The sequence below is a fragment of the Oryctolagus cuniculus genome, chromosome 10 (genome assembly GCF_051225735.1).
Source record: "Oryctolagus cuniculus isolate XC-2025 breed Fujian yellow rabbit chromosome 10, ASM5122573v1, whole genome shotgun sequence".
Classification (NCBI taxonomy): Eukaryota; Metazoa; Chordata; class Mammalia; order Lagomorpha; family Leporidae; genus Oryctolagus; species Oryctolagus cuniculus.
Window position 1 is genome coordinate 119,815,829 of NC_142876.1, and position 25,896 is coordinate 119,841,724.

A 25,896-nucleotide genomic window follows, 5' to 3' on the forward strand; every position below is an offset into this window, starting at 1 on the left:
AGCTGTGCTGTCCTCTGCCACAGCAGGAGCAGGAGGAGCTTCCTTGTGCGCGTCCTCTGACCCCTGCAGACCACGGCTGTGCTCGCTCTGGTTCTGTAGGGCTCCCGTTCTTTCTTACCGGTCATTCTGTCCCTGCCATAGTTGGCAAGTCCTAATACAAAGCTGTTTGGATTGTCAAGCAGATTGGACCTAGACTGAACCAGCTCCCCCCGAGTGCAGATGTGAGAGCTGTTGGGCCCCCCTTCCTCAGACTTCTGAAACTGCTGCTGCCTCTCTGAGAGTGAGTTACAGGGTCAGCCCCAGATTCTAGGACGGGGATTATGGTTCCCTGGGGGCCACCAGTGTGCTGGACCCTGACCCCCGTGTAGCAGCCACCTGGATCTAGACGTGGAGCATGACCAGTGAAAACCCACAGGACTTAAGCGCGACTTCGTATCACCAGGGGTTGACTTTGCCGGTTGTGAGCTTCCCGTAGCTGGAATCGGGAGGTGTCCTTTGACATCCTTCTTTGGGCAACATTTTCTGGGTGAGAGCTTCCCACTGCTGCATGTGACAGCAGTTTGTTACTTTCATAGCTTCTCTTGTAGTCCAGCCCCCGGGTCAGCAGCTTCTGAGTCAGCTGAGACTGTCAGAAAAACAGATCATTAAGACCCCCAGACCTGCCGAGTTAGAAGCTGCCGGTGTGGTCCGAGTGTTTTGACAAGCCCCAGGGGTGCTGTTGCCTGCTAAAGTGCTGGAGCTCCTGGCCTGTGCTGTTCCGTTGTGTGAGTCAGTCACTGTTTTCCCGAGGCCACTCTTGATAGATACATGGGTGGTGGCTCTGAGTTGGGGCCTGGATGACTAAGGCTGATGGGAACGGGGTTTGTCCTTTGATGCGTGTGTGTTCATTTCTGTTGAGTGTGTCCCAGGAGTGGCATTCTTGAGTAAAGTCTGTGCATCCATCCAGTCTTAGTAGCTCCTGCCAGCACTGAGTTCTGTCCACCGTGGGAGGCTCAGCTGTTGCGCATTCTTAGCAACACTGGTCTAGTGGCCATCCAGCGGCCTCTCATCTTGCTTTAAAGTTGCACTCTGTTTTGTGACTATGTGGAGTGTACTTTCATATGGTTGTTCACATTTCGGGCAGTGTTTTATTCAGACCTTGGAACCGTCTTCTGATGACTCGCGTTGTCTTTTCTCACCTCTTGTTGTCTGTGGGAGTGGTTGGGAGGGGGAGTCCCCTGTGGGAGTGGTTGGGAGGGGGAGTCCCCTGTGGGAGTGTTGGGAGGGGGAGTCCCCTGTGGGAGTGGTTGGGAGGGGGAGTCCCCTGTGGGAGTGGTTGGGAGGGGGAGTCCCCTGTGGGAGTGTTGGGGGGGGGAGTCCCCTGTGGGAGTGGTTGGGAGGGGGAGCCCCCTGTGGGAGTGGTAGGGAGGGGGTGTCCCCTGTGGGAGTGTTGGGAGGGGGAGCCCCCTGTGGGAGTGGTTGCGAGGGGGAGTCCCCTGTGGGAGTGTTGGGAGGGGGAGTCCCCTGTGGGAGTGGTTGGGAGGGGGAGCCCCTGTGGGAGTGGTTGGGAGGGGGAGTCCCCTGTGGGAGTGGTTGGGAGGGGGAGCCCCCTGTGGGAGTGGTTGGGAGGGGGAGTCCCCTGTGGGAGTGTTGGGAGGGGGAGTCCCCTGTGGGAGTGGTTGGGAGGGGGTGTCCCCTGTGGGAGTGGTTGGGGGGGGGAGTCCCCTGTGGGAGTGGTTGGGGGGGAGTCCCCTGTGGGAGTGGTTGGGAGGGGGAGCCCCCTGTGGGAGTGGTTGGGAGGGGGAGCCCCCTGTGGGAGTGGTTGGGAGGGGGAGTCCCCTGTGGGAGTGGTTGGGAGGGGGAGTCCCCTGTGGGAGTGTTGGGAGGGGGAGTCCCCTGTGGGAGTGGTTGGGAGGGGGTGTCCCCTGTGGGAGTGGTTGGGGGGGGGAGTCCCCTGTGGGAGTGGTTGGGGGGGAGTCCCCTGTGGGAGTGGTTGGGAGGGGGAGTCCCCTGTGGGAGTGGTTGGGAGGGGGAGTCCCCTGTGGGAGTGGTTGGTTGAGGAGCCCCCTGTGGGAGTGGTTGGGAGGGGGAGTCCCTGTGGGAGTGGTTGGGAGGGGGAGTCCCCTGTGGGAGTGGTTGGTTGGGGAGCCCCCTGTGGGAGTGGTAGGGAGGGGGTGTCCCCTGTGGGAGTGGTTGGTTGAGGAGCCCCCTGTGGGAGTGGTAGGGAGGGGGAGTCCCCTGTGGGAGTGGTTGGGGGGGGGAGTCCCCTGTGGGAGTGGTTGGTTGGGGAGCCCCCTGTGGGAGTGTTGGGAGGGGGAGTCCCCTGTGGGAGTGGTTGGGAGGGGGAGTCCCCTGTGGGAGTGGCTGGGAGGGGGAGCCCCCTGTGGGAGCGGTAGGGAGGGGGAGTCCCCTGTGGGAGTGGTTGGGAGGGGGAGTCCCCTGTGGGAGTGTTGGGAGGGGGAGTCCCCTGTGGGAGTGGTTGGGAGGGGGAGCCCCCTGTGGGAGTGGTAGGGAGGGGGTGTCCCCTGTGGGAGTGTTGGGAGGGGGAGTCCCCTGTGGGAGTGTTGGGAGGGGGAGTCCCCTGTGGGAGTGGTTGGGAGGGGGAGTCCCCTGTGGGAGTGGTTGAGGAGCCCCCTGTGGGAGTGGTTGAGGAGCCCCCTGTGGGAGTGGTTGGGGGGGGAGTCCCCTGTGGGAGTGGTTGGGGGGGTGTCCCCTGTGGGAGTGGTTGGTTGAGGAGCCCCCTGTGGGAGTGGTTGGGAGGGGGTGTCCCCTGTGGGAGTGGTTGGGGGGGGGATTCCCCTGTGGGAGTGGTTGGGAGGGGGAGTCCCCTGTGGGAGTGGTAGGGAGGGGGAGTCCCCTGTGGGAGTGGTTGGGAGGGGGTGTCCCCTGTGGGAGTGGTTGGGGGGGGGAGTCCCCTGTGGGAGTGGTTGGGAGGGGGAGCCCCCTGTGGGAGTGGTTGGGAGGGGGTGTCCCCTGTGGGAGTGGTTGGGGGGGAGCCCCCTGTGGGAGTGGTTGGAAGCGGGAGTCCCCTGTGGGAGTGGTTGGAAGGGGGAGCCCCCTGTGGGAGTGGTTGGTTGGGGGAGCCCCCTGTGGGAGTGGTTGGGAGGGGGTGTCCCCTGTGGGAGTGGTTGGGGGGGAGTCCCCTGTGGGAGTGGTTGGGAGGGGGAGTCCCCTGTGGGAGTGTTGGGGGGGGGAGTCCCCTGTGGGAGTGGTTGGGAGGGGGAGTCCCCTGTGGGAGTGGTTGGGAGGGGGAGCCCCCTGTGGGAGTGGTTGGGAGGGGGAGCCCCTGTGGGAGTGGTTGGGAGGGGGAGTCCCCTGTGGGAGTGGTTGGGAGGGGGAGTCCCCTGTGGGAGTGGTTGGGAGGGGGTGTCCCCTGTGGGAGTGGTTGGGAGGGGGAGCCCCCTGTGGGAGTGGTTGGGAGGGGGAGCCCCCTGTGGGAGTGGTTGGGAGGGGGAGTCCCCTGTGGGAGTGTTGGGAGGGGGAGTCCCCTGTGGGAGTGGTTGGTTGAGGAGCCCCCTGTGGGAGTGGTTGGGAGGGGGAGCCCCCTGTGGGAGTGGCTGGGAGGGGGAGTCCCCTGTGGGAGTGTTGGGAGGGGGAGTCCCCTGTGGGAGTGGTTGGTTGAGGAGTCCCCTGTGGGAGTGGTTGGGGAGCCCCCTGTGGGAGTGGTTGGTTGGGGAGTCCTCTGTAGTGAGTCTCTGCCGCGACATCTTTCCATGGCCAGTTTTTGCTCTCTTCTTGATATGTTTTGAGCAGAAATTCTTAATGATGGTGTCCAGTTCAGCTTTCTTTGTGGTTGGTGCGTTTTGCGTCGGGTATAGAAGTTTGTCTTTCTTGGTCATGAAGACGTGCTCCATTGTTGTCTTCAAGAAGCTCTTGTAGTGATACTGCCCGACTCTGAATAGGGTGTTGTCATCCATTTGCTTAAGGTCTCGAAGTTTTTTTCTACTAATGTTTGGTATATTTCTGTGTAGAGGTTATTAGCTCTTGTGTTATATTTATTTCTGTATATTTGTGACTTTTTAATGCTTAAATTTATGTTTGTTTTGTGTTTTCTTATTGATTATTGCTTGTATATAATACTAATGAAATTAGTTTGTTGTCCTAGCTATGTTCAAGACACTTTATAAATTTACTAGGTAATTCTGATAGTTTTAATATTCTTTTCTATGTGTATAGCCATGTCATGTCTGTAAATGCATCCTATCTCCTGTCTTGCTAACTTTCACTGGTAAAGACCATTAGTGCAGCGTTACTGAGAAGTGTTTTGTAAGGGTGTCCTTTTCTTTCTTGTGTCTTTCTTGTATTCAGTCTTGACAGGAAGGCATTCAACATTTGACCTTCAGTTCCAAATTTTTAACATGAGCAGGTGTTGAATTTTATCAAAGGCTTTTAAGATTTGAGATGTCCTTTGGATAATATAAATTATATTAATTGATTTTTCAAATGTTAAACCAAGATTGGGTTCTTGAAATAAACCTAATGTGGTGTGGTGTTAGATTTCTTTATGTGTTGCGGGGCTTGGCTGCTGATACTTGGTTGAAGATGTTTTTGTTACTGCGCTGGGCATTGGCCTGTGGCTTCCCTTTCATGTCCTGTGCTTGTCTCTCAGATTATGCTTTGGTGTTGTGGGTGGGCCCTTTGCCCTATACAGGGCATAAATAATTCAAAGTATTTCTAGTAGGGGGACTGATCCTGGTGTTGTGTTTTGTCTTGTTTTTTGTGGTAGCGAATAAAGCTGCCACCTACAGTGCCAGCATCCCATATGGCTGCCCCACTTCTAATCCAACTCTGAGCTGTGGCCTTGGAAAGTAGAAGATGGTCCAAGGGCTTGGGCCCCTGCACACACATGGGAGACCCAGGAGAAGCTCCTGGCTTCAGATTGGCCCAGCTCCGGCCATTGCAGCCATTTGGGGAGTGACCTAGCAAATGGAAGACCTTGCTCTCTGTCTCTGCCTCTGCCTCTCTGAAACTCTGCCTTTCAAATAAATAAATCTTTAAAACAAAACAAAACAAAACAAAACAAAAAAAAAAAAAGGAAGAAAGAATAACGGGAAAACTTGGCCCTGTCTACGGCGGCCCTTGCTCTCCCCGTCCTTTGTGTGGTCACCGTGAGGCAGTGGAGCCACACATCAGGATGTCCTTTCTGTGGTCCTACCAGGACGGAGAGTGGGTCCTGAGGTCAGCCGTTTCATTACATTCAGAGAACTACAGAATGTGTGAGTACAGTAGCCTCCCAAATACGGAAGACCAGTAAAGGTTAGAAGTGATTTTTTTAAAAACCCCTGAAGTTAAAAGGGAAAATAACTGGAAGTGAAGTTCACTAAGGGGCTCGACAGCAGTTCTGAGCAGGCTGAAGAAGGAACCGTGACTCGAGGCTGGGTCAGTTGAGCTTCTCCGGTCTGAGCCACAGAGAAGAAAGAATGAAGAGTAAGGAACAGCCAGGACCCCTGAGCACCGCTGAGCACCCACATACAGGGGATGGGAATCCGGAAGGAGAGGAGAGGGGGAAGGGGCAGAAAGCCGCTGTAAACACACAGGGAATGGAGACTTCTACTGAATGAGAAAGACTCAGCTGCCGGTTCCGGAATCTCTGCAGGCTCCATGTGGTCTAAATGCGAAGCTGCCTGTGTCTAGACACATCACAACCAAGCTTTCAGGAGAGAAAAACAGAGCAAGTCTCAGAAGAAGGGAAAAGTGATTTACTACAAGAAATCTGATGGTTTCTCATTACAAGATGGAGGCCAGAGGAGGAAATGGCTTGTTCCAAGTGCTTGAAGAGAAGGACTGTCAGAAATTCTGCCTCCCATGAATTTGGCCTTCAGAAATGAAGGAAAAGTTCTTTTCAGAGAAACAAAAACTGGGAGAACCGCTCCCCAGGACGCCGTCCTGCAGGCAGTGCTGACGGCTGGAGTGAGGGGACGCTGGACGGCGACGCGGATCTTCAGGAAACAGCCGGGACAGAGTGACTCCCTGGGTGAATATGTGTAGACAGGGCTGGTGTGTGTGTTTGTAGCCCTTTTTCTTCTCTGCATAAAAGACACTGTATCAGGCAATCATTGTAAACCTGTGTTGATGGGCTTGCGATGGATAAAGCCTAGTTTGTGTGCATGGAGGGAAGTTTTGTTGCTGTTGCAGTATGTTGGTATTAATCTGAACTCGATTTTGTTACTGATGAATATGTTAATTGTAATCCCCAAGGCAACCACTAAGAAACTTTAAAATAGAGTAAAACAATGCTCAGGGAACTCAGGGACTGTAACTCGGCATTTCAGTGATGCAGATAAGAGGAACAGCCACAACAAAAGGCCCAACATAGACACCAGCAGTAAGTGGCACACAACAGTGGTGACCCTCATCAGGAACTGCATCATGGGTAAGTGGATTTAGACAATCCCATTAAAAGGCAGAAATGGGCAGAATGGCTTTTCTCTTCAGGAATGACTGTGTTCTGCCAACAAGAGACACAGTTAGACTGGAAGATGCAAGTAAGGATAAAGAGATCTCATTCCTACAGTAACTGGAGGAGCTGGTGGCATGGCTATGCTGATATCAAAGTCAGCTTTACGAGGTAGATGGTTAATGAAGATGTGACACTTTATCATACCTAACAAGGTTGATCTGTCAAGAAAATGTAATGCTTTGAAGCATGTATAAATCTAACAGGAGCCCTCCAACACACGAAGCAAAAATATAATGAAAAACAATTTAAAAATTAAAGTGAGAAGCAAAAGCACCTAGGAGCAGCAAGGAGCTACAGCCCACCAAGTCGTGGTGTCTCTCTCTCTAACTCTGCCTTTCAAATAAACACATAACTCTTTAAAAAAAAAAATAAAAGGTGTGGTGCGTGGGTGTGAACTCATGGTGTTCATCTTTGTGGATGGAGAGCCAGGCAGGTTCTAGCAGAATGGGCCTGCGGGCTTGGTGCAGACCGTGGTCCTGCTCACCTCTGCTCTCCTGGCCTTGCAGGGCTGGGGGTGGCTGTGTGATTCCCGGAGACAGAACGTGGGAAGGCCCCTGGCTCTGAGTCCGAGGCACAGGTCAGCAGGCTCCCTGTCCCAGGTCCTGAAGAGCCGTCTTCAAGTGCTCAGGGCAGAGCTCCCCACAGTCTGCCCTCTGATCTTTGTGACGAAAGCCTTATTTGCCGTATCATTTCTTGATAGTGTATTTCAAAGAGCAATTTATAATTCTGGTGAAATGTAATATATTAGTTTTTTTTTTATGTTTTCTATTTTTTGTGTCCTGAAGGACATCTTTGCCTTATTCAGTATCACCAAGGTTCTCTCTGAAGTCCTGGAAGTTGTAGATTTTTGCACCCAGGTCTGTGGTGTGGCTCGCTAGTGATTTCAGCGCTGCTGGTGAAGACGCTCCTGTGTCCCGTAGCTGACATTCTGAGTGAGGGGCAGGGTGAGAGCAGGGATTGGTTGAAAACAGCTGCAACTGATGGAAAGGTGCTGACCTTGGGAGAGGAGAAGGAAGACACTGACCCTGTGGAGGGAAGCGCGCAGATGGTGGGGGCATGGGAAGGCAGGGACTGAGAGCAGTGCCTGCAGGAGGGGAAATGCCCTGGCCTGACCGCACGCTCCCAGCCTGGGACAGGTGCCTTCCAGGTGGCCGACGGGTGGCTGGGTCCACTGCTCTCTGCCACGTGGCTTTGACCATGATCAGACCCCTGCCCCTTCCCCTTGCTGAGGAATCTCCTGTGGACACGTGCCATCACCGCCAGATGCCTTTCCTGTCCCCATATGGACAGGCGTGGACAAAGGAGAGACGTCACCATGGCTGCCCTCAGGCACTCCCTCCAAAAACAAGTACTAATTTCTAACTTGGGTGTCTGCCGGTTAATCAGACTGGCCAGGGGCATGCCGTGCACTGGGGGAATTCCAGCTTTCCCTGGGCCGCGTCTTTACCTGTGCTTCCCTCAGCCGGACCGTTTTACCTCTGCTTCCTAGAAACCACGCGGGATAGAAACAAGGGCGGTATTGTGCGGGGCCAGGTGCCTGTCCGTGTGCAGTTTCTGCAGTGTGCATCTTTCCGTGGACGTCTTGAAGACCCCTCCCTGCTGGCGGGCACTGCTCTTAGCGTTTGTGTGAGAGCGTCTGGTTTCCATCTTTGAGAGGCGTGTTGCTAGGTGTGCGGTTCCCTCAGTGCTCACACCTCGTGCCCGCTGTGTGTGCGCCGTCCTGAGTGCTGTCTCCTCCTCCGCGTGCCCCCCCCCCCCCGGTTCCCTGTCTTTGTGTTCAGCAGTTCACGTCATCTTTGCGTGCTGTAGTCGTGAAACCATTGCGAGCGTTTTCCAGCTCTGATGCCGTGCGTTTTTCCCGGCATTTCCACTTGACCCCAGAGTTCTGTGTCTGCTGAATTCCCCGTCTCTCGGTCGTGTCGTCCAGCTTTTCCAGAATACTTCGCATGGTGAAATAGTCGTTGCTCGTCTAACCTGGTCTGATGGTGCAGCCAGGGGTCGTCTCTGTCTCTTGACCAGTTTGCTGTTGGCGTTGCTTCTTTGTTGTGCACTTTGGTTGAACGCGCGCCGTGCTGTGATGAGCCTGGAGACAGGTGCCCGGCGTTCCTGGGCAGACTTCTTGGCAGGCCGTTCAGGGCTTGACCTGTGCTGGAGAGCCCAGTGGCTGGCGGGCCCCTCACTGCCTCAGTGGCCGCGTGTTCCGCTGGCAGTACGCTGCTGTTACCGTGCTGAGCTTGAAGGCTGGGTTGTGGGGGGCTGTGCCTGCTGACGGTCTCCTTCCATTCCAGCATCTGTACCGCGGGGCACCTCTCCATGGCCTGGGCTCTCCCTCAGCCGTGTCCAGCTCCGGCTTGTCGCTTGGTGCCAGGCTCATGGTGGGCAGCTGCGTTCCTCCATTGTCAGTCCAGCTGCAGTCGGAGGAGACCCTGTGCACCCAGATCTTAGAGATGGGGCTGGCTCAGCCTCCCTCCGTCCGCTTCTTCCTCCTCTCCCCTGACCCGATGATCCCACACACTCAGGGTCCCCTGCCAGAGCCTGCCTGGTGTGGAGGTGGGGTCACCTGCCCCTGGTGTGGGGGTGGGGTCAGCAGCCCGTGGTGTGGGCGTGGGGTCATCTGCCCCTTCTCTGGGCAGCGCTTCTCCTCTCTGCTTTCCTTGGGCTGAGTCTTCGCCTGTGCCCCCTCCCCCCTTAGCCAGACCCCGGTTACCTCCGCTTCCTGGAGCTATGGCTCTTTGCTGAGCCCCCTGGGCCAGGGAGCTTCCTGTTCGTCCCCCAGCGATTGCAAGCTTTTGCTTCCAGGGGAGGAGCGTGCAGGCAAGCAGGCGGGCTGGCAGCAGTGGGCACTCCCCTGCCTCCGGCCCAAGGCCCTGCCTGGGCAGCTGGTGGAGGCTCCTGGGGAAGAGCTCGCAAGTGCCAGCAGCCCCTCCTGGCGTCCGGGTCCTCGGGCGGGCCCCAGCTTCAGGCTGTGTGGAAGGTTAGGTCTTCCCCGCTGTGCCACAGCCACCGTGTCCCCAAGGCTGTGCCGGAAGTGCAGAATCCTGTGGCCAGTTTCCCTGGAGGCCTGTTTCTCCTGGGTTTTGTTTTCTGGTTACCTGACAACCTCAGGTCTGGTGGGATCAGCAGGGTTATGGTTCCGGTAGACTGCCTTTTCCTTTTGGTTAACGTGGGAGGGGTCCCCCAGCCCCTGCCTCGCCCCAGATTCCTGCAAGCGTTCTCGGGAATGGATGTACTTTCGTCAGGGTTCCCGTGGGGATGCCACGGAGCGCCACGCTGTCAGTGACAGGGGCTGCGGGAGCTGCAGTGAGAGCAAGCGTACTGGCGCTTGCGGGTGGGAACTGCTGCAGAGCGAGGCGTGCTCTCTGAGGTGTCATTTTTTCTGTTTTCAGAAACGATCCTCAGGACGTGGAAATCAGTCCCAGACAGAATCGCCGCGCGAGAGCAGCCAGCGGCGCAGAGGTCGAGCCGAGAAATAAGCGTAACAGGAATTAGGCTTCCCCACGGAGCTTGCTGGTGCCGGTGCCGTACCAGGTGCCATGTTTATAAAAGCCCGAGGGGAGATGTTGTATTCTAAATACTGCAGGTGACTGATTTGCATTTTTTTCTGCTTTTCTGGAAAACTAGTTACAAAAACCACAAACCAGCTGCACATGGCCAGGCGCCTGCTGCCCCCGACGCCTTCCCTGCACTCACTGGCAGCCCTGGGCCGGCACCGTGCGGGGGGCTGGGTTTGGTTTCCAGTTCTGAGGATGCTCTTACGCCACTCTGCCTTCTCTGCCACGGAGGCCCGGTTTCGGGAAAGGATCCTCTCTGCCCTGACAGACGCGGTCGGGGAGGGAGGAGCGCCTGTGGGGGCGGGCAGGAGGTGCCCGTTCCCACCGCTGGCCACGCCGCCGGTCAGCCTGCCCGTCACAGCCCTTGCGGGACGGCCGTTGCCCTCGTCTTCGGCGTTGCTCAGGGTAGGCCATCGCTGTCCCAGTAGTCGTAAAGTCACAATAACTTTGAAACGCTGGGTCTGTCCTTCTGGCACCTAACGACGGCTGCTGTCGGCACCTTCTCCCTGGGCGCAGTCGAGTCTTTCAGACCCCGGATATTGAACACCAGCTACTAAATGAAGAGCGCACAATAAATGGAATTCGTAAATGCGCAGTCTCCTCGTCAGTCTGAAATAACGTCACCCCGGGGCAAAACGCCCGCGTCGGAGCGCCAGAGCTCGGTCTCTGGCTCAGGGCCTGTCTCCAGCCGCCCCGGGAGGCAGCGGTAATGGCTCAACCGACTGAATCCCTGCCATGCCCGCGGGAGACCTGGGCCGCGCGCCCTGTTCCTGGCTGGGGGCTGTTGCAGGTACTTGGAGGAGCGAACCCGCGGGTCGGAGCTCTTCCTGTGTTTCTCTGCTTCATACATACACACATACACGCACGCACACATACCTAACATTGAAGACACTGTCCTTCAAACAGTGTCCTGTGAGTGGCCAAGTCCACGCTACAGACGGCTGGCACAGGTTGGTCACATGTGTGTCTGGCGTTCCGGAGCCCATGTCCCCTCGTGCCTGCACAGCCCTGACACGTGAGCTTAGCTGCGAGCAGCGGGGGTGGTGCTAGCACAGTGGGAGCCCAGCAGATCCGGGCTTCCGGGGCAGCCTTGGCCTCCCCTCTCAGGGACGTCTCCGCCGGCCCTGGCTTTCCGGTACCTGGGGGTTTCTGGTCATGTGTGCAGTCTCAGTGCCACTGAAGGTCAGCATTTTCCTTCTGTTTTCTTTACGGGTTTCCCGATGTGGGAAATAGGCCCACCAGAGACCACCTCCCCGCCCAAGGACAGCCTCTGAGGCAAGAAGTCAGTGAGAAGCGAGGCCTTGTTAGCAGCCACGTGAGGTAGGTGCCCAGCGGCGAGTAGCAGGCGCCCCCTTCCCCATTCCTGGGGTAATCGGGGGTTCCGTCTTCCTGCGTGAGCCTAGGACGGGCGATGGGAGACAGAATGTCACAGGAAATAGGGAATAGGGAGAGGCAGGGATTGGTTGAAAGCATGATGTTCCTCCCCTTCCCTTTCTGCACGGGGAAGCCGGGCTCTGTGCAGGACGTAGGGGCCTTGGTCTGCTCCCTCCCCTCTGGTTTGCCTGGCTGAGGAAGGGGCCAGTAGGGAAGGGTTGAGCTCGTGCGAAGATTCAGGAAGGCATCCTACAGCTGCTCATCCAGGACCGTGCTGGGGGTGCGAGTCCTGCCACCTCGTCTTTCCACCGTGCAGGCGACCACGACAGCTCGGCCCTCCCCGGTACCCGGTGCCAGGTGGGTGTGGGAGAGTTCGTCTTCATCGTGTTATCCGCTAGACTCCTGAGCCGTGGCAGCGCTCCTGGACTCCGAGCTGCCGAGGCAGATCTGACCTGAGGCCCCTGGCGAGACCAGACAGAGCAGAGTGAACAGTGATGCGACATTCTCGTCCCCGCGTTGCCAGAAATCACGCCAGACTGAACACTGCTGTGACGTCCAGCCTTGTGCAGCCCGTGATCAATTAAACCCGAAGTCGGCAGCGTTCACTGCAGCACAGGGAGCTGGAGGGAGACCCAGGACTGGGAACCAAGCGCATGAATTCATTCGGGAAATACTTTATTATCCACTTAATTATCTGTCGGTCACTGGACTGGACCCAAGGGCACCTGAAGGTGCTCTTGGAGGCAGGCAGGAAGATGTTGCCCTGTGCTGGGGTGTGGCTGTCCTTAGTGGGGGTGGGGGCGCGGCGCTGCCAGGATGCCGCTAAACACCCGTCCTAGTTTGCCGCACCTGCCATCACCAAATACCAGACAGCAGAAGTTCCCTTTGTCCGAGTTCCGGGGCCGGAAGCCCGAGGCCTCTCCCTCCCCACTGCGTCTTTCCAAAGAGGATCTGTGCGTTGCATCCGGGCCCTGGCCTCGCCGGCTCGGGGCGCCAGCCCTGCTGCTCAGCCTCCGCCGTGTGAGCTCCTTTTGCTCTCAGTACCTCTTTGCAAACCCTGCGGGGCGCTGGCTTCCACCACGCGTGCTTCATCTCCTTCAGGTGCACTGACCCAGAACTGAGCTGAACCTGCCACTGGCCGTGTAATCCTCACTGGGCTCCTGGCTGTTCCTGCCTGTTCTCCCCACCCCTCCACCCCTCACCCCACCCCTCAGGGCAGTCAGCTTGCTCCTGTGGCTGTGGCGGGTGGGGCTGCCCGTGAGCCCCGTGTGGTGTGGGAAAGGGGCCCCTTACTCTCGTCTCTGCCCCTTTGTTCTTCGCACCCCGCTTTGAGAACCACTGGTGCAGGTGAGACGCTGGGAGCCACATGGGGCAGGAGGCCCCTGCACAGATCACCCGGGGAAGACTTGCATGGCCTCAGCCCTGCAGGATGAGAGGGAAGTCCAGGTGGGATCAGTGCACTGAGACCGTCCCCGTGGTTGGGCCCTGAGCTCGTCTCCACGCTGCCCCAGACCCTGGGAGAAGGCAGAGTGCTGGACCGCACCCGCTCAGCGTCCGCCCGCGGGAAAGGGCGGCTCGGTTGCTTCCTTGGGTTTTGCCATGTGTACACGCACAAGCGGTGTTAGCACCCACGTTGCTGTCTTCGCCTCCTACACTTAGACCTCGTGGGTACCCCTGGTGCTTCCAGCTCTCAGTGGGCCTCAGGCCATTCCATGCATGGATGCTTTGCTGTGCTCCTCACGGCCTCCCCCGACCCCTCCCTGTCCTGTGGCCCCCGCCGACCCTGCCCGGGATTCCGTCCCTGCTGCAGCCCCGCCCGCCTCTGCACGGCCATCTCCAGTCCTTGTGAGTTCCACGCGGGACCCGGAGGGAGGTTGGTAGTGTGGAGTCACCTGGACCCAAGGCTTCCTCGCGCCTCTTCTCCCTTCCTGTCTCCCTCTCTCCCCGCTTCTCCCTCCCTCCCTCCCTCTCTCTCCACTTCTCCCTTCCTGTCTCCCTCTCTCCCCGCTTCTCCCTCCCTCCCTCCCTCCCTCTCTCTCTACTTCTCCCTCCCTCCCTCCTTCTCTCTCCACTTCTCCCTCCCTGCCCCCTCTTCCTTCCTCAGCTGTTACTGTAGCAGGATTCGTGTGCAGAGACAAGAGACGAAATAGTCTATTATTTATGCCGGCATAAGGCCCAGGTGGGATTTGTTCTCCAAAAGCCGGAGCCCAGAATGGAGGAGTGTTTCCTTGTCTGCGGCCTTAGCCTCCTTGTCTGCCTTATGTGGGTACACGCACTTCCTGGCGGGCTATTCTGATGTCACACGGCGGCCACAGGGACCGATACAGCACCGCACCTGTGTACATGGTTCCTGGTGTCGCCTTTTCCACCACACTGAGCCTCGCCTGTCCTGCGACGGCTGCCGTCACTGAGGAGCGGTTACGTTGTGAGCAGACAGGGACTGCGGCTGCAGCATCCCTAGGCGGGCAGAGGGCAGCCAAGGTCATTCCCGGGAGAGGGCCGCCCTGCTCCTGACCTCTGGTTAATCATGGTGGTTAGAAACAAGCTTAGTTAAAAGACAAAGGCCTCCGCATTATAACGGTGTCTCAAGAAGTGCATGAAAGGAGGAGACCCTGCCCCCCAGAAGGGGAGACTAACATCAGTTAGATAATGAGGTGAATTCCTGCTATGCCACGTGTGACCTTGGACGCGGAGCCTCCAGGACCACTAGACCACTAGGCCAGATGCCTGCAAGAAGTTTGTTTTGCTGATAAATTACCCAGTGTGTGGCGTTTCGTTTTCGAGTTGTACATTTTATGTTAGAGAGTTACTTCCCAAATGCCCACCCGAGACTGAGCCAGGCGGAAGCTGGGACCCTGGTGTCTTAACCCAGCATTTAGCTGCTAGGCTAAATGCCCAGCATTGGTGTTCTGCCGAAGCGTAGGTTCCAGAATACAAGCATTCAAAAACTCATGGAAGCCGGCTTGTGTGAACCAGGGCCTGTGTGTCTGCCAGCTTTGCAACTGAAGTCGGTGAGACTGGACGAGGCAGCGCTCCTACACCTTGTCCAGGACCCCCTACGCATGCACGTGCACACACCTACACTCCTTTCATAGCACATTCGTTGTCAGCGCTCATTGGGTCAGATGCCACGGTGGACACGGTTTTCTCTTGGACGTTGGATCCTCTCCCTGTTATAAGTCACTTTGAAGTAGCATTGTGGTACGCAGAGTTTTCCATATACATGATCGCTTCCTTAGGTTAGATTCCCAGAAACGGAATGACTGGGACATGAACCTTTAATAAAATATATGGCCAGGTTTTAAAAACAGTAGACTCTTAAGTATTAAATTCTAAAGTGCTGAGTTTCTGTAAGTTTGCAGTAATGAATGAGGGGCAGGCATTTGGCCTAGTGGTCTAGCCTCGAGTTTCAGAGGCCGCGTCCCAGGTGGTGGTACGCAGTTCAGCACAGCACCGGCTGCTCCTGACGGCACCTGCCTGCCGGTGCGCAGGCCCTGGGAGGCAGCAGCGATGGCTCGAGTGGCTGGGTTCCTGCCGCCCACCTGTGAGACCTCGGTGGGTTCCTGGCTCCTGGTGCCGGTCTCTGCCATCACACGCTTCTAAGGTGCGACCCACAAGACGCGAGCCTGCCTTGTCTCTGATTGTCTGCCTCCCAAATAAGTAAAAACTCTAAAAAAAAGTCACAGAACTACAGATGTTGCAGAATTTGTTGGAGCTCAACCGTGGGTATTTCGCAGCAAATGCAAAGCCCCCACAGGACTCGGGCTAGCTGTCAGAGGCAGGCCCGGAGTGGAAGGGGACGAAGTACAGGCTGTTCTTCAGAGCTGTAAGCACACGAAGCTCCCCCCAGGAGTGACTCGAGCCCACTTCCTGGTGCCTGATGCCCAGGCTTTGCAGGCCAGGTCCCAGAGCTGCCGTGACTCAGCCCAGGAAGCCCAGCTGCTCGGATGCCTGACGAGTAGGCCGCAAGGCTGACCCTGGTGTGAGCGCCTTGACTTGAGCGGGAGCCAGGTGGCAGCAAGCTGGGAGTATCTGATCACCACGTGACAGCCCTGGGACTCCGTAAACTCGCAGCTGAGACCCCAGGACCCCGCGTGGCAGTGCTTACGGCCGGCGGGTCTCCTGTGTGCCGTCTGATGTGGCGCAGCCTGACTTCCATGCCTCGTACGCAGCCCTAACTACCCACGGCACCTCCAGGCAGCCTCAAGGGAGGCCTTCGGATTCTACAGGACGTCGAGGGCGCTTGTTTTCTGTTTTCAACACATGGCACTGGGTTACTTAGGTTGAAAACTTCGAGAAAGCGGTGGGGCTTAGCCTGAAGCTGTGTTGGCGTAACCCAAGGCCGACTCTGATCTGACAAGAGGCTTCCTACCTGCTTGTCCCAGCAGCATAGGAACATTTCTGAAAATTGGGTCCTGTCCGTCTGTCTGGCAGAGCGAAGGGAGAGCGTGCTGATGACCTGTGGGTTGGGTGGTTCAAGCTGGTCTCTTCCTTGTGCAGGAGAGGATGTCGGGAGACCCAGGCCTTCTGGCAGCCTGTTCAGAAGCGCCGGAAGGAAGCAGTGAGATGCAGCAGCCAACCGTGACCCGAGAGGGTGGTGTTGAGTTCATTACTGCCGGCAGGTTTAAGTAAATGCAGACTGGGGGTGGGGCGGGGGGTGGAGATGAGGTGGAAATGAGACATTGCAGACTGGGGGTGCAGCGGGGGTGGAAATGAGACATTGGACAGCAGTGGGGGTTGTGGGAGAAGCAGTGTGCAATGAAGACGCTCAGAAGCCCTTGTGTTGGGTCGGTGGCACTGGCCAACCTCACACTCGGAGTCGGGGGTTCACTCTGCAGTTTGAGGGGTAACTGCTAACGAAGACACACAGGACAGGATTTCCCAAGCCAGAGAAAGGGATTGAAGGAAACTTGATGAAGCCACTGTAGGGCAGAAGAGGTTAGCAAATCAGCTCATGAAAAGCATGAAAGAATAGAAAGTACCAGATAAGCCAAGCCCAAATATATCAGGGAGGTGATAACTTTCAACTCCTAGCCATAGCTAACATTTATTTAGGGTGTCGCACTTGCTGGGATCTGGACTTGTCAGTGTTGACCCATGGACTGATCACAGGGCCCTGTGTTTTACAGATAAGGAGAGTAGGACAAAAGTGAAGCCCTGCCAGCCATACACCTGCAGGACATCTGAACAACCTAGTAAGCGGGGGAGGGAGCTGGGAAAAGCTCATTAAGTGTAGCAATCTTGTGGATGTGCGGCTGCCACGGAGGAACAGCGGCCCCACGGCCGCTCCTTCCTGCGGCGAGGGCCAGCTGGGCAGGAGTGGACTTGGGCCCCTGCTGCTTCTCCTGCCTTTCTTTGCTCCCGTGTGTAGTGCGCCAAGGCCGCCCTGGAGTTGCCCAGAGCTCCTCCCCGCTGGTGCCGTTCCCCCCATCTCCATCGGCATTCGGGCACTAAAGGGTCGTGAATCTTGGTTCAGAAGCCTCTGGGGTGTTGATGGCCAGGCTGGCACTGGGCTGGGGCTGCCCCATCAGTACAGTGCTGGAACCAGAACCAGAACCTGCCATGTCGGTGGGGAGCTGCAGCCATCACTCGGTTCATCCTGTCTTTCAGTGGGTGGGAAAACAGATGCAGTGAGCTCTGAGATGCTGGGTGCCTTCCCCCGGGACGGTTCCTGCAGGGGGTGTAGGGTGCCGCCCTCAGTGTGCTCACCTGCCCTGCACTGGAGACCACTCCACCTGCCCTGGGCGCAGGAGGGAAGCCCTTCCGTGCCCTGAATGCCACCAGGAGTGTAATTCCAGGCAGTGAGTTCGCCTAAGACCGAATGGCTCCTCTCTTTCTCATTTGTGGCCCTAAGGTTCAGGCAGGGGGTTGCTAAGGGCAAGGGCAGCTTCACACTCTGAGCCCTCCTTGAGGGAGGAAGGACAGTCCTCGTAGAGGTGACGCTGATAGGATGGGGTCCCCAGCCCTCGTCCACCTGTGCACCCTGACACTATTCAGACCACGTCTGCCTCCCAGGCCGCCTGTTACTGTCCTAGTTCCTCCCCATCCCAGCTCTGCCACACAGCTCCCGAGTCACACTCTCGCCCTCCTGCCCCACGCCGCCTCTCTCTCCCAGGGTTCCCACCCTGCACCGCAGTTAGCTGACACCACCCCCAGTCCTCATTTCTGGGATGCCCCACTTTTCACTGCCCCTCATTGGCCACCGTGTGCTGTCTCCTCTCTGGTCCTGTCTAGATCCCATGGCCAGTGCTAACTGTCCCCTCGCCTCTCCTGTCCACTGCACTGGCCGGGTTCTCCTGGCTTCCTCCTCCTTCTGTCACTGCCCATTCTCCGCTCTCTTCTGTCCTGGGATGTAGAGTGCCCGGAGCCCTCTGGCCCTGGCCCTCCTTCTCTCACGGGGTCTGCTCCCTGGGCTTTGAATCCCGTGCTGTCACGTTCTTCCCTGACTTCAGAGCGGCTGCTGACCTGTCCGCTTGGCCAGGAGGCATCCCACACTGAATGTGTTGTCTTCTGCCCCCACCCCAAGCCCACTTCCCCCCAGTCTCTCGCACTGACTGCACCCCCATTACAGCCTGGTTCACTCATTCACAGGGTAGCTGAGGCCCCAAACCAAAGTCATGTGTTGAGTAAACATTTGGGGTTTAATTAGTAACTGTTTTATCTCATATCTCTTTAAAATGTATTCAGTGGGTCTCCTACCCATGGATGAAAATTCTTTGTGGTTCTGTGACCTGCAAACACTGAAGTTAGAAAAAACAATGATGTTATTCAAAGTTAAAATATCTGTGCACTTGAACTTGGCTTATAGTTAGGTATTTTCTCTACCCCGGCGGGGCTGCTGCTGTCTGCTTCCCACAGTGGGCGTGGAGAAGGGCGCCGTCCCCCGGGGACTGCCCTCACTGCCTGCTGTCCAGGGCGGGGGGAGGTGCGAGCAGGCAGGCCCGGGCCATCGCTGTCCTGCCCAGGGCTGCGGATTGAGCATCTCTTGCCTGAAATGGGCAGGGCCGCGTGTGTTTGAGATTGCAGATTCTTTCAGATTTTGTAATACTGGCATATGTACAGTGAAGTGGGTGGGGGGCCTACGCCTAAACACGGACTTCATTCATGTTTAACCTGCGTCCGTACCACAGCCTGACGATGAGTTTGCACGACATTTGACCGTGTGGAACCGTTCTCTCGTGGCATGGGGTCTGTGCTCAGAGTGTCAGGTTTTGGGATTTTGTATATGTTCCTTGGAGAACTGTCTCAGGGAGTCTTTTGCCCGTTTTTAAGTTGGGCTGTTTGGTTGCTGTTTCAGACTCTTTGATCTCTTGTCTCTCCCCATGGCGCCCTCCCCACGGCCAAGACTTCTGGTTGCACCCTCTGTAAGGCTGCCACAAAACACCAGACACTGGGTTGGAGGACAGGTTTATTGTCGGGTGGGGGAAGCCCGATGGGCCTGGGGGGGAGGGAAAAAGAGTGGGGGGGGGGGTCGAATGAGAGGGATCGTGAGAGAGAGGTAGAGAGGTCCAGAGAGAGCACCTGTGCCAGAAGCCGGTCCTGTGATGCCTTTGCTGGGGGGCGGGGGAGGGGCAGGGAAGTAGGAACAGCGAATCCCATTAAGGTGGGGGTGGAGCTGACACCTGTGGTTAGGCCATCTGGTCACCTGGCTTCTAGCAATGGCGGCGGGGGCTAGAGCCTAGGATGGTGTCCGGGACGTAAGTCACGCCACAGACAGGACCGTGCCATTTACTAACACCCTCCATGGTGTTCGCAGAGTGGTAGCACTGCCTTCCGTGTCCCCACTGCCCTGCACCCTCTCTGAGCTCAGCACGTGGCCCTCAGTGTGTGGACAGAATCCCTGCTGAGCAGGTCAGGGGTGCCCTGGAGCCACTGACAGAAATAAACCGGCTCCGTGAAGAGGTTGATAGAACCGTCGTAGAGGACCAGGGAGACAGAAGCCCAGGGACTTTTAATGAGTCTTGGAAGGGTTCCAAAGTGGTCCAGTTCTAGTCCGATTTATTGTCCCACGGCAGTAAATTGTCGCTTGTCGTGACCCAGTGAGCACACGTTGGCTACTGTGTTTGGAGCGTGACTGGCTGCAGACAGCTTCAGAGATACGTCTGTGAGCGAATTTAAGGAGGCCCTTTCTGGGAACAGCGAGGCCGGTACCGCGCAGCTCAGGGCTGCTCAGGGCTGGCCCAGCCCCTCTGCGCCTCCCCAAAGTCAGGCCGACCTGGTGGGGGAGCCGTGTCTGCGAGCTGTTTTTGCTCCGTGCTTTGCCGGCTGTCTCGGGGCAGCTTGTTCTCAGAGCAGTTTCCTCCTTTGCTCAATTGCTGTCTGCTTTTCAGCTGACCCCGAAACGCGTGGCTCGACTGCCATCCCCGGCGTGAGCTCACTGCGCCTGGGTGACAGTCACTCGCTCAGGTGCGTGGTGACCTGCAGGCTCACGGCCACAGCGCTGCGTGCTCTTCTGTCTCTGGGCACCTGATGCGTCCCCTCCTGCTGGCATCCATCCCCAGCCGGCAGATGTGAGGAGGAGCATCAGCAGGGGCCCAGGCTGTGGAAGCTTTCTCTGTTTTTATTTCATGCTTTACCTGCAGTCTTCGATCTTTGAACTTAAACTTAATGTTGCCCGAACCTTGGTGTCAGCACACGGATCAGACCCAGGCATCCTCCTCTGGAGGCGTCTGGGAAACTCCCGGTGCTGAGCGCTGCCCGCTGTGTCTTCCCTGTGCCTTCAAGGGCTTTGTTAATGACTTTTCCTTGCCTTTAGCAGATTATCCTTTCATATTGAAATGCTGGGAGCTTGCTCTGGGAGGTATTGATTCTCTCCCACCAGGGGACAGCCCGGGGCTGTCTGAGGGATTAGGGCGAACTGTGGTCCTTGTTTTGGCTTCCTTGATCTCATTCAAGCTGGAAATGAACGTTAAAGCTCCCAGGCCCAGCGCCTTCATCTTAGGGCTGGGCACTCAGGGAGAAGCAAGCGGCTCTCCAGGCTCTCCCGTGCAGAAGGCCAGAGAAGCTGACGTTGCATCTGTGTTCCGTGGGAAGTGAGAAATTAGCCTGTGCGTGTGAGAGACCTGGGGAAAACCGTCCTGCCCAGACGCTGAGAGCTTCGCAGGTGCTCTGAGCCTTCCCCAAGGAAAGCCCCCGCGAGAATCCTCTCTGCCCGGCCCGGATGGGTTACCCAGCCTGATCACAAAGGCAACAGAACCTGCACAGCCAGGTTCCTCCAGAAGGCACCGGGCAGCCGGTGGCCACGTAACCTGACTCGCATCAGCAGACCCTTTGTCCTGGAGGAGGACGAAGGGCAGGAGAGACAGTGGGGAGGGCTGGACCCCCTTCTCCTCTGAGCCCCAGTCCGAATCCAGACTGCGCCCCAGCTCTCAGCTCCTCCCTGGGCGGCCCCCATTAAACCTTGCTGACCACGCCTTTCTGTTTCACATCTGGATTCTTTCTTAGTGGAAGACCAGAACCTGTTCAGCTCATGTCTGCTGACATTTCTTCCCTGTAGGGCGGGCCCAGTTCCTGCCTGTCTGATTTCCGGGGAGAAGTCCTGGGGAGTGTTACAGTTACATCAGATGGGTCTCGTAAGGTGTCCAGTGTCCATGGCGTGGTGCTGGCCCTCACAACACCTGTAATTGATTGATTGAAATATCAGACCATTATGTATTTCATGCAAGACAGCTTCCCACCGCTGCGTTTGCTGTCCCGGGAGGCAGCTGGTTCATCCCGGCGTGGAGGGGCTCTTCCTAGGGGCTCGCAGACAGGAGGTGCACAGTCCCCTTCTGTAGAGACAGCATGGACAGAACTCATCGTTCCGTACCCTGCACTCGACGTCTGTCCGTCTGTCCGTCTGTGTCGGTTTCCTGTGGGTGAAGCAGCAGCTGCGATGGTCTCACTTGGAAATCTACACGTGGACAAGGCAGAGAGCAAAGCAAGCTCGATCGAAGTCAGACACCTGCCGTAGCAGCCAGGAGGGGGCTCTGAGATCCAGCCCCCCAGACTGTGAGAGTCTGAGTCTTTTAAGCACACTCTGGGGAGAAGGGAACCCAAACAGCATCTAACAGTCACTCGGAGAGCAGAGGCAAAACCCATCCAAAGGCCCCGTGCATCAGTGAAGTCGGTGTAACCGCAGTGCATGCTGGGTGAACGAGTGCACCCTGGAAGGGCTGTCCACCTTGGTGCTCAGAGCTCCAGGGCTGAGAGACTCCCTGGAGGCTCTGGTCTCACGGTTCGGGAGGCTGTGGCTGGCCCAGCTGTCACACTGCCCCCTTGTCTGGGAGGAGCCAGGGGTCCGGTGGTGACTGCCGTGTGTGGAGGCTGCAGGTGGGGGCCTGACACGTGGGGAGTCCACGGAGGAGCCACACACGCTGGGCCTGGGCCTCACCTTCACAGCCTGGGGTGAGGCAGGCGCTCAAGGTGGCTACCAACGCGTCACTAGAGCCAGAGGACAGAAGCCACCAGGCTTAGTGTGGGAGGCGCTCGGGGGGGGGCGTCCCTGCACCCCAGGGGCCTGTGGAAGCTGAGGGGGCCCTGCTGGGGAAGGTGGGCCAGCCCTGAGGGTCCCGGCTTGGTCTCCCAGCCAGAGGCAGCGTTCCCTTGTTCAGCTGTCAGGTGCCTGCCTCACTGTTCTCGTCCCCACCTGCTTGGTCCTGGGTGGGGGAAGCTAACGAGCTGCAACAGGGTTGCTGTCCTGGTTTTTGTTTCTTCTGTGGCTGGTACCACCAGCTCCTTGACTCGGAACAGCACAGATCTGCGAGTTCACGTACAGCCCTGCGGGCGGCGAGTCCACCGGGCTGTGCTGCTTCTGCCGGCTCGGGGAGAGCCCCTCCTCTGGCCTCTGCAGACTGCTCGCCTCCGTCCTGTTCCCTGGCCTCCCGGCCTCGGGGTCTCTGCCTTCCCTGCCCTGAGCTGGGACGGGAGTGGCCGCCTTTCTTGTAGAGGAGGACCCAGACCACTGGATCAGCCCCACCCTGTGAGAGCCTGCACTGCGCCGGGAGGAAGAAGCCCGGCAGAGGGCCCCGCTGCTGGCACCCCGCATTGCCCAAGCCAGACCACATGGCAGGGCCTGCCTGCCACACGCCAGAGCCCACTGGTCCGTCTGCTCCTCTGGGGGTCCTTGGGGTCAGGGGGTGGTGATTCAGGGGCCTCCTGGGGCGGAGAGGAAGGGAAGAGGAGGGAGGGGCACGGAGAGGCCCCCAGCACCTCACTGAGACGTGGCCTTGGGCTGCCCCGCGCACCTGCTCCAGCAGGCGCTGGTCTCAGCTCTCGCTCACAGGCGAGTCCAGCGTGCGCCGAGCTGAAGACGCGCGGAGCTGACCGTGTGACGGATGCGGGCGCGCGTTTCCCTCACCCAAAGCCGATTCACTTTTGAGTGCCTTTACAAGGTGTTGTCTGTGCCCCGTGTCAGGCTCACCTTGGGGACCTGTTGTAGGCATTCAAGCCACACCCCTCTCTCCTGCACAGCGGAGTTGGGGCAGGGAGGCCTGAGTCGGAAGGGAAGAGGCCTCCTGTGGGCCTTGCTGGGGAAAGCCCGCTTCCTCCATCCATCCCTGCACTGGAGCTCAACGCCCCGAGGTGTCCTTGCCCTCACTTTACAGATGAGGGAGCAGGCCCAGAGACAGGGAGCGACTCGCCCATGCTCACGCGGGACTCAGACCCCCCAGGGTGCCCGACTGGGGAGAGCAGCTGTGGAGCCAGGAGCACCCAGCTCGGGACCCAGACCCCCCAGTGAGCAGCCGTGGAGCCGGGAACACCCAGCTCTGCTCAGAGCTGAGAAGTGGCTCCCGGCGTCCGTGTGGGCCCCCATCCTATGCCCTGAGATCCATGCACCCCTCTCTGCTTCCCCCCTCCCTCCTCTGGGACCCTGGCTTCTCATGTCACGTAGAATTAAACAAGAGGGTGCAGAAAGTCCGTGGAGAATGGGACTAAAAGGTAGGGTTGGGGGCGACGCTGTGGGGTAGGTTAAGCCTCCACCTGCAGCACCAGCATCCTATAGGGGTGCTCTGCTGTCTCACTTTGGATCCGCTCTCGGCTAGTGTGCCTGCAGAAACAGCGGAGGAGGGCCCAAGTGCTTGGGCCCCTGCACCCACCTGGGCGACCTCCAAGATGCTCCTGCCTTTGGACTGGCCCAGCTCTGGATCTTGAAGCCATCTGGGGGGAGAACCAGTGGATGGAAAAATCTTTTTCTCTCTCTGCGTCTTTGCCTTTTAAGCAAATAAATATTTTAAAAAAAAAACATATTCTGGTGCAAACTCTTTTTTTTTTTTTTTTTTTTGACAGGCAGAGTGGACAGTGAGAGAGAGACAGAGAGAAAGGTCTTCCTTTGCCGTTGGTTCACCCTCCAATGGCCGCCGCGGCCTGCGCACCACACTGATCCGATGGCAGGAGCCAGGTACTTCTCCTGGTCTCCCATGGGGTGCAGGGCCCAAGCACTTGGGCCATCCTCCACTGCACTCCCGGGCCACAGCAGAGAGCTGGCCTGGAAGGGGGGCAACCGGGACAGAATCCAGCGCCCCGACAGGGACTAGAACCCCGTGTGCCAGCGCCGCAAGGTGGAGGATTAGCCTAGTGAGCCGCGGCGCCGGCGCAAACTCTTTTTAAACCCATGCATAGTCTTTTTCATAATAGGGACTACAGGATAGTAGCACATTCGCCTTTCGTGAAATTCTGCTGATCTCACAGCTCTGAGCAGTCACCTGGGGCGAGGAAGCAGTGAGGAAAGTTGTTCTCTTAAAGGAGCCCCTTCTCTCCTGGGTTCCACTAGGCAAAATAAAAGCCTGCTAATGAGACTGCAGAAACGGCGCTTCTCAGAACATTGAGTGCATGTGGCCAGTGTAACTCTATTTTGTGCCGCACATATAAATACCAGAGGGGGAACGTTCATTCCGCCCTGGACAGAGGTGAAATTGCCTTCAGCAAACTTCACCAAAAGCAATTACCACTGCGAGCGGCTCGGGCAGCTCCCGTCTTCTGTGATTAATCTGCAGCGCCTCCTGCTCATTCATTTTTGATGGGCAGCCTGGGCAGTGGAGAGGGAAGCCCCGGACTGTGGAGCCGGCCCGTCCTCGGCGACCGTGCCGGGCACTGCCCTCTGCCCTCCCCTGGCCTGGAGACAGCAGACACGCCTGGGGGAGTCCTCACGAGACCATTGTGGGCAGCAGGGAGGTACCGAGGAAGGCAGTTGGGCTCGGAGTGCCATTTGCAATCTGCCACCTGCCGCTGGCGGGCGAGGTGCACGAGTGGAGCCGCCGTGGGGAGGAGCCCCTGCTGCTGCCCCGGGAGGAGAAAGCACGGTGGCCGCGACCGGACCTGGCTTTCGTGAATGGGGCGTTTCCAACCTCACCTGTTCATTTCCGCTCACGGGGGATTGTGGGTAGGCAGGACACTGAGACGGCGGGGAACGAGGGTGTGACAGAAGTAGCCTCTTGCAGCCTCCTCGACGCTTCACTCCTTCTGTCCCCTGTTTCCCCACAAACTCCCTGTCTGCTCAGCTTCCCAGCCTGCGCCTGCCCCAGGGCAGCTCTGCAGCCCCACATGGCTCTGAGCTGCCAACAGTGCTGCTGTGGACGCACAGGAGCCCAGAAGGTGACTTTGAGCTGGGGGCGGGGAGCAAAGCAGTGTCCAACATCTGTGCAGCCCCTGCGGGGGATGTGAGCGGGTTGTCCGTGCAGGTGACGTCAGCCAGGACTTCCTGCGTGGGCATCAGCGTGGAGGGGAGCGTGCCACCCGACTGCAAGGTTCGAGGAGTGACGCAGTGCCCAACAGGGATGCATATGTCTTTAGGAAGTAAATGTGGTTCTTTGAGATGGAAAGAACACTTTGTCTTTTATGTTTTATGGTGTTCTCTTAGTAGGACATGCTTGTTAAGTTGCTAGCACAGGGGTTGGCACTGTGGCATAGCAGGTAAAGCCACTGCCTGTGGTGCCGGCATCCCGTGTGGGGGCCAGTTTGTGTCCCGGCTGCTCCACTTCTGATCCAGCTCCCTGCTACTGCGCCTGGGAAAGCAGTGGAAGATGGCCCCAGGGCTTGGGCTCCTGCACCCACGTGGGAGGCATGGAAGAAGCTGGCTCCTGGCTTAGCATAACTCCAGCTCTGCTTGTTGCAGCCATTTGAGGAGTGAATCAGCAGGTGGAGGCTGTCTCTCTCTCTCTTTCAAATAAATAAATCTTTTTAAAAAGTTGCTAGCATATATCTAAATGAATGGAAGTAACAGGTATTTCGTCTGATTTGGGGTCGCTGTGGACTCACAAGAGTTGGAAGCCCCTGGTGTCCCTGGTCAGCCTAGCTCTATGTCAGATTAACTCAAAATGGATCAAAGACCCAAGTGCAGGACCTGAAATTATGAGACTACCTAGAAAACACAGGAGACCCACTTCGAGACATGGGTAGAGGCGACGGTTGACTAAGACCTAGAAGCACAGGCAACAAGCAAACCTGGACAGATGGGATCCTAGCAGCCTCAGCTTCTCCACGGCAAAGGAGATGATCCACAGAGCGAGGAGACCCACAGAACGGGAGGAAAGATTTGCAAGCTCTGGGTCTGCC

At 57.6% G+C, this 25,896-nt stretch overlaps 1 protein-coding gene across 23 annotated transcripts in view; it reads left to right on the forward strand.

The window, feature by feature from the left end:
- The window catches only part of RAD18 (RAD18 E3 ubiquitin protein ligase), a 103,506-nt gene extending 92,927 nt beyond the window's left edge, over window positions 1-10,579 (forward strand). For 19 of the 23 annotated variants that reach the window (XR_016215101.1, XR_011379675.2, XM_051831966.3 and 16 more), the window contains one exon: window positions 9,826-10,579. Coding sequence is in view for 20 of the 23 variants with exons in the window: in XM_008273577.5 (XP_008271799.3) it covers window positions 9,826-10,010 (185 nt within the window). In the remaining 3 variants the exon portion in view is untranslated. Of the gene's footprint in view, window positions 1-182; window positions 281-4,705; window positions 6,290-9,825 lie in introns of those variants that run through there. The other 4 variants (XM_051831965.3, XM_051831962.3, XR_011379674.2 and 1 more) reach the window with 3 other exon arrangements.
- The last annotated feature ends 15,317 nt before the right edge of the window (window positions 10,580-25,896 follow it).